This window comes from Myotis lucifugus, unplaced genomic scaffold, assembly GCF_000147115.1.
Source record: "Myotis lucifugus unplaced genomic scaffold, Myoluc2.0 scaffold_244, whole genome shotgun sequence".
Classification (NCBI taxonomy): Eukaryota; Metazoa; Chordata; class Mammalia; order Chiroptera; family Vespertilionidae; genus Myotis; species Myotis lucifugus.
Window position 1 is genome coordinate 1,214,239 of NW_005871292.1, and position 7,323 is coordinate 1,221,561.

At 51.7% G+C, this 7,323-nt stretch overlaps 1 protein-coding gene across 10 annotated transcripts; it reads right to left on the reverse strand.

Moving 5' to 3' along the window:
- Window positions 1-1,279: 1,279 nt before the first annotated feature.
- Window positions 1,280-7,023, reverse strand: LIN37 (lin-37 DREAM MuvB core complex component). 10 transcript variants are annotated; one of them, XM_014464259.2, is made up of 10 exons: window positions 6,086-7,021; window positions 4,472-4,576; window positions 3,559-3,634; window positions 3,332-3,382; window positions 2,974-3,003; window positions 2,813-2,898; window positions 2,561-2,727; window positions 1,651-1,733; window positions 1,489-1,562; window positions 1,280-1,404 (listed from the first exon to the last, which is right to left on the reverse strand). In XM_014464259.2, exons 1-10 carry the CDS (start codon window positions 6,309-6,311, stop codon window positions 1,355-1,357), a joined length of 948 nt encoding a protein of 315 aa, XP_014319745.1. In that variant the 5' UTR covers window positions 6,312-7,021; the 3' UTR covers window positions 1,280-1,354. The 10 variants fall into 10 exon arrangements, with proteins under 10 accessions (XP_014319745.1, XP_006098717.1, XP_006098716.1 ...); XM_006098655.3 differs by having other exon boundaries at window positions 1,651-1,791; window positions 6,086-7,012; XM_006098654.3 differs by having other exon boundaries at window positions 1,489-1,733; window positions 6,086-7,022.
- Window positions 7,024-7,323: the final 300 nt, after the last annotated feature.

Genomic DNA, 7,323 nt, shown 5'->3' on the forward strand with positions numbered 1-7,323 from the left:
TTTCTTCGGTGCTGCTGATGTGAAGCACTCCTCCCCAGAGGTAATTCCTGTCAAGGTAGTTGGTGAACATGTGAGGTGCACGCTCGCCATGAGGAGCCGCCCGGTGAGCCCGCTGTTGGGCAGCGCCCGGTGAGCCCGCTGGTGGCAGGCCTAGGGGAGCGGGGCAGCCACAGGGGAGGGTGGGCCTCTCAAGCCTCTCCGTTTCCAGGATGAGCACGGATACGTGGCTCGAGAGTTCCACCGCCGCTACCGTTTGCCGCCTGGTGTGGACCCTGCCGCCGTGACATCAGCGTTGTCCCCTGAGGGCGTTCTGTCCATCCAGGCCGCGCCCGTGCTGGCCCAGGCCCCACTGCCGCAACCACAGGCTGCTGCCAAGTTGGGGTCTGGGCACACCTGAAGCCTGGGGACCGCCGCAGGCCACCTCTTTTAAAGCCGACCTGACTCCGCCCAGCCAGATGTACCGAGCTCGCCAAGACCACCACCGCTACACCCCATCTGGGGTCCAGCCCGAATCCTTCCAACCTAGACTCAGCCCTGATCTCACTCTCACACACCCTCGTTTTCAAACCCCAACACCTTCCTAGCTTCCAGACCCTACAAGCCCATCCCCACTAACCCATTTCTTGGCTTGTAAACCCACTCAAAACCTATTTCCTTCTTATTATGAAAATAATCGCTCTGACACCTGATTATGATATAGACAGCCCTGTTCCCACCATAGGCCAATTAAGCATAACCCTCCCCTCCCCCCCGCCCCGCCCCGCCCCACAAAGCCCCAGACTCTGCAGACTTCCCACACCAGATCACCCAAGCCTGGTCTTCCCCTCATTCTAACCAGACAGTCCACCCCCACCCCTCTTCTCATCTTCTGACATGAAACCTCAGCCAGCCACCTTCAGACTCTTGAATCCCTTTTCAGACCCCCGCCCTTGGAAAACCCATTCTAGACCAACCAGGACCCTCAAAATGTAGATATCCTGCTCATTTCCCCAGGCTCTGCAGAATGTCCTAACCCTCCTCCAACTTCACCAAGGACACCCCAGTCACTTTGTCTTGACCCCTAAGTCTCTAATCACAGGCAATCAATCCACCTTCCAGACTCTACCCCTTATTCTCCAAGACCCAGCCTAAAGCCACTTTCTTAGATTTTGATTCCCCACAATTTTTCTCCCTCCCTAAATTCCCTGCTGCCCTATCCCCTCACTCCTCAATAAATGTGCTAGAACTGTGCCATCTGCTTTATGTCTGGGCCTGGAAGGATAGGCTGGAGCAATCAGAGGCCAGTGTAAAGAGGGGAAATGTTTATTGAGGTCAGGGGAACATCACTGTCGCTCATACATCTCCCGTAGGATCTTCATGCTTTCTGAGTAACGAAGCTGGTTCCGATGAGATGCCTCCTTCCACCTGCAGTGGGAGAGGGAAAGCAGAGGGAGGGCTCAGCAGTTGGGGCAGAAGCCATAGAGGAGCAAGCAGGTTGGGGATGCTTACCTCTGGCGGATGCGTTTCCAGCGCTGCATGTTGCGGTAGATGAGTGTGGAAGGTGAGGGTGAGGGCTCAGAGGCCTGTGTGGACAGAGAAGCCAGGCTCGGTGGCCATGCCCAAGCCCCACAACATATGTCCCATAGCCCCAGGCAAACTTTGCAGACCCACCTCATCCTCAGGGGTACCCTGTGTCTCAGGCTGCAGTGGGGATGGAATTCGGGATCTGCAGGCATCTCCAGGTGGCCCAGGGGCTGTGGGAGGAGGCAACTTGTACACATCACGACTCTTGCTGGTGGTGACCTCTGAACCCTGGAGACACAGGAGCCCCATAACAGGTCCAAGAGTCAGAGATGAGGGCCAGGGGTACACATTTTACCCCTCCTTCCTTTTCCAGTGACAACAAACATGAGGGTCTCCTCTGGGACCTGTACTTGGGAGTCATGTCTGAAGAATGGGGACCTTACCCGACCAGTTGAGAGATTGCCATCTATGCCTGCATACCCTAGGGCAGTGGTCGGCAAACTCATTAGTCGACAGAGTCAAAATATCAACAGTACTTCTTCAAAATAGACTCGCCCAGGCCAAAAACCGATTTCTGCGCATGGGCCATGAAGTTTCAATCACACTGTACGCGCGCCCGCACGTGGTATTTTGCGGAAGAGCCACACTCAAGGGGCCAAAGAGCCGCATGTGGCTAGCAAGCCGCAGTTTGCCGACCACGGCCCTAGGGCATCCCCATCTGCTCCTTTAGATCACGTGGCTATACCTGTTTACACTAAGGACCCCTTTCCACCCCCCAGCTCTTGGGGATCCCAATCTTAGAGGTCACACATATCTGCCCAGGTGAACCCTGTCCCCTCTTTCTCCCAGTACAGGTAGCCATGTGTGTCTGCTCTGGAGAGCTCCATTCATACTCCTAGTATAAGGGTTCATATCTGTGTGCCTCAATGGATCCAGGAGACATTTAAGGGACACAGAAAACTGCCTGTCTATCCCAAATAGCTTTGAGGAGGGTACCTTGTGACCATCTACCCACTCCCTCCCTGGCTGTTGGGCAGGGGCCTACCACCCATCCTACCTCCTCATCCTCGGGCAGTGGGGGCAACGGTGAGCTGGGTGAGCGTTCGTGCTCACGCACTGTGGGGCTGTTGCGCATCCAGGCCCGGCAGATTGGGTACAGCGGTGTGTTCTCGCTGAACTGAGCTAAGTCCACACTCCGGTCAAACAGCTTAATCACATACGTGTCTAGGAAAGTGGGAGCGGGAGGTATGTGAACATGCTTATATAGTCCCCTATCACTGACCGCCCTCTAGGGCTACCACCTACTCACTAGACCGTTGTGGCCCTCCTTCGGCCAGCCCATCATCCATCTCCCTTCTCTTCTTCCTCCGCTGGTGGGGGAAGCGGGCAGATGGCCTGCGTGAGTTGAGAGAACATCAGGACCAGCGCTGAGGACTTCTTTTCACTTGGCTGAAACCCCCGCCACCTTACCGTTTGCCAGTGGCCACAATGGAGCAATCCCTGTGGGAAGAGACAGGGCATGAGCAAGCTCACCCTTGAACAAATGCCTGCTCAAAATCTCCCAAAAGACACCCTATGGATCCTGAGATCAAGCCTGAGATGCCCACATGTACCCCACTAACTCTGTAGGCGTTGTGTCCCACCCAAGCCCCTGGGGCTCTAGTTGCCAAGTATGACGGGACCTAAGCTTCTGCTGCCCCAGGGTCTTTGTGCACATAGAGTGGTTCAAACTGTGGTAGAGGAAGCAGGGGACAGAGTGGTCAGGGCTTGGGTGAGGGAAGTAATTCACCACAAACCCTCCGATACAGATCCCACCAGTAAAACTTACTTGCTGTGGGTGTCTGAGGGGGTCTTCCTGGCTTCCTCATCCAGACGCTCCCTGGTAGCAGAAGATAACTGTGGACTCAGGGTTCCAAGGGCCCAGAGTGGCAAGGCAATGAGTGGCCTCTCCATTGGGCCCCTTCCTCCCTAAGCCAGGTTCTGGGGTCCCACCTAGACCCACCCAGGACTAGAGGGCCCAACCCCCTCTGACCTCAGGCTGGCCCAGGTCCCAACCTGTCCATGTGACTCTTCTCCAGCAGACACTGTAGAACGGCATCCAGTTGGTTCCGGGCCTTGGCCATCTCCAACTCTGGGGAAGAGGGTACCAAGCAAGAGTCAGTTCCCAGGCCCAAGGCAGGTGGGAAGCCAACTGGGCTGGGGAAGGGCATGCATAGTCAAACCTATGGCGAGGCTCAGGTGTGCTGAGAGGATGTGAGGGCAGACTACTGAAATGATGAGTAAGAGCTCTGGGCTCCTGGGCTGTCCCACCTAAGACAAGTCATCTTACCTCACTGAGCCTGTTTCCTCTTGAAAATAGGTCTCCAAATGATACCTATTTGTTAGGACTGTTCTGAGACTTAAATTGACCTATGTTGTATATGAATCTCTTAGCAGAATGCAATAATAAGTAACATGTACAGAGTGCTTATTATGTGCCAAGCACTGTTTCAAGCATATCACACATATTAACCCGTTGAATTCTCACAATAACCCTGGTAGGTACATATGATTTTTACCCATTTTACAGATCATGAAACTGAGGCACATAGATGTTAGGTAGTTCCCCAAAGTCACACAGCTAGGGAATAAGGATTTGCATGCAGGCCATCTGGCTCCACAGCTGAAATTATATGGCAGGGACTCAAACGGGGTGCGGTATCTAGTGCCCAGATAAGCTTTGTTTGGATAAGGCAGTGGAGTTATATTAAATCTGAATGAACTCACATTTATTTGGGAGATTTCACCCAAGAGACCCATTTTTGCCCCCCCCCCCCCCCCCCCCTCCAACACACACACACAGGAAATGAGATCTGGGCCCACCTTCCTGCATATCACCAGGCCCTGCCTGGCCCTGCAGCCTGTGTCTTTGCCTCTGTTCATCATAGAACTTAAGGAGGTAATGATATTATAAATATTCTCTTCTCACCCTGTGAGGTGTTTGCTCTCCTCTTCCAGCTAGTAGGTGCTTTGGCACAGTGCTCAGAGCCTGGAAGGACACTTGGGGATATGCTTTGGCCAGCCCTGGGACTTCCTGAGGAGACCAGAAGATGCACGGATTCCTGACATCACTCAGAGACAGGGTAGGGGTGTGGATTGGGGCAGCTGAGATTCTAGCAAAAAGCCTTATTCAGGAGACAAGGTATGGATCATGCCCACATCTTTTTCCCTAGCCCCCACTTCTCTTCTGAACCTCAGATCTTGGGATCCCATGGACTCCTGGACACCCCCCCCCTGGTTCTTCTACCTATTGGCTCCCACATTATCATTGGCCTCAGTGTTTCTCTAAACTTACCCTCTTTCCTGGGCCCCCATCTTAAGGATAGCTCTGCTGTCCCCCAACCCCTCCCTGGGCCTCAACATGGACACCTCTCTCTCCCCTCCATTCCAAACCACCAACTCTTGTCCACTTGGCCTCCTTTTCTACCACCTATCCCAACCCTACCCTGCCCACCCTGGTCCTTTTCGTTCCTTCCCTTGGGTTCCCAACCTCAGTCTCACCTTCTGATCCACCCTCCACAAGGTGGCCAGAGAGATCTTCCTAAAATCAATCCTGACCCCGATACTCCCCCTTAGAACCCTGCACAACTCTGCAGTGCCCACATCATCATTGTGGTCAGGCCCCCTACACTTTTCCATCCACAATTTTTTTTGGCATTGAAAGGCATCTTTATTAACTCACTCCTCAATTCAAAACCCTCCCTTGGTTCTCCATTTCCCTCACAGCAAAACCTAAGTCCTAACCTGGGTCCACAAGATTGGTCCCTCTCTCCTCCCCACTTTGCATCCATCTCCTCACACTCTCTACCTCAGTCTGTTCCAACCACACTGGCCTCCCGGCTGGTCCTTGAACAGGCCAGACAAGGCTTTTTCAAAGCTATGTCCTTCGTCTTATTCGCTGTTGGCTCACATATCCTCATGGCTCTCTCCCTAACCTTACCTCACTCCTGATCTCACATTTGCTCTCCTGTTTCATTTTATTCCACGTATGCCATCTAACATCGTACATCATTTTACTATTATATTTTGTCTGGATTCTGTGCCTCTCCCACCTCCCTTAACCTACCAGTCCTGGGTTCCCATAAACTCGGTCCCAACCCAAAATGAATCCTTCTCTCTCAGCTTGTTTTCCCATCTACCACATTTCTGACTTCTAGGATTATTGGGATACAGTGACTTCAAGGATTAAAAACCACCTTGTACTTCAGGCACTCAGTACAATGCTTGATTCATAACTATTGCTGGAAATGGAAAAACTGAGACACAGCCAAGTAGTCTTTCTCGCGGTCATGGGGCTGGGAATCCCCATGCCTTGCGGCACCACACTGCCTGAGCCACCACCACTCAATCTCAAAGCAATCTCGAGCAGACTGGTAAGGTATGCAGGCGGCAGGAATCGCTCAATGCCTGACAGCGATAGGCAGAAGGGCTGCAGGGAGAAGTCTCAGTCTACCTTATCGCGATAACCCTGTCTATCGGGACTCGCATACCCAGATCAGTCCCGTGCTCCTCCCTCTACAGGCCCCCGACCTCGAAACCTCACCTGATTTCTCCACTTTCACCTTCACCGGGAACATGGTTTGGGTCTGGAGTCTGGCTAGTTGAGTCAGAGGAGCCCAAAAGGGCCTAGCGTCACAAGTCAAGGGCAGAGGCAGACGGAGACCGTCAAAGATAAGCTTCGTACGCGGGAGGTCTTCTGCCCTGAGCAGCGTCGGTCTACGACTGCCGCCGCCGCCAGCACCTCTTGCTCCCCTTTGGTGGGGCCCCATCGGCAGTCGCTTGTTCCCATTAGTCAGTATAACCGTCGATCTCGTACCTTGACCAATTGACAGCTCTCAGCCCTAAGTCCCACCTTGCTAGGGACCCATTTCCGGAAACAAACCAACGACATCCCGGCACGCTTTCTGGGAGGTGTAGTTCTGGCTCCCGAGACTCAGCCGTAGTAACAGCGCCTGCGCCGCGCGAGGCACGGTGGGAGATAAAGGACCAGGGCATCGCGAGGCTTTTTGGAACTTAAAGTGTTAGTAGCTTTTAATAAAAGCCATTTAGGTATTAACAGTAATTATTTAACCGTGTCCTTCTTGCCCCTAATTGGAAGACAAGTCTGGAGTTAGGCTTTTTCACTCTGAGTACTCATTAGTGCCAGCTACCTATTAATCTCTTTCAGGCACAACTTTATTCACTTAGCAAATATTATTACTGTGCGAGTCACTCTTCTAGGCACTGGGGACAAGCAGAATACAAAACAAACAAAAATATCTTTCCTAATAGAGCTTATATTTTGAGGATGGGGGCACACAATAAACAAGTAAAACACTGAAATTTTAAATAGGTTTGTTAAGGAAGCTTTCTCTAATAAACCAGACATCTCCTTCAGAAAATGGAGAACTTCATTTTACTACATATGCCTTGACCCAGATTCATTCCAAGAGGTAGCATTGTGGTCCACACTTTAGATGAGAATACTAAGTCCAAATGGAAAAGTAATGTTTTCAAACTCACATAATACCAGTACAGGATAGCAGCCACTAGTAATAGAATATTCCCTTCTTGGTTCTGCATCTGTAAAATAGGTTTCTGGAGCAGGAGAGTTCCTATTTCAGAGGGTTATGAGTAGTATTCAGTGAAAAGATGCACATAATGTGTGAAGCACTAACCCTGGAACAAAGTAAGCATTTAATGAATGTTTCTGAATAATAATCATTTTCTGTTTCATGTTCAAAGATCCCAGGAAGTCAACATAAAGAATCAGGACATTTAATGGAGTATGTCAACAGAGAA

What these genes read in the sequence shown, in the direction of transcription:
- LIN37 (XM_006098654.3), bottom strand. Translation starts at nt 6,311, where the DNA reads ATGGGGCCCCACCAAAGGGGAGCAAGAGGTGCTGGCGGCGGCGGCAGT. An exon ending in GAGAAGAGTCACATGGACAG is followed by an intron (nt 3,383 to 3,558) that starts GTTGGGACCTGG and finishes TTCTGCTACCAG; the next exon opens with GGAGCGTCTGGATGAGGAAG. An exon ending in CACTGCCCGAGGATGAGGAG is followed by an intron (nt 1,734 to 2,560) that starts GTAGGATGGGTG and finishes CTCCTCCCACAG; the next exon opens with CCCCTGGGCCACCTGGAGAT.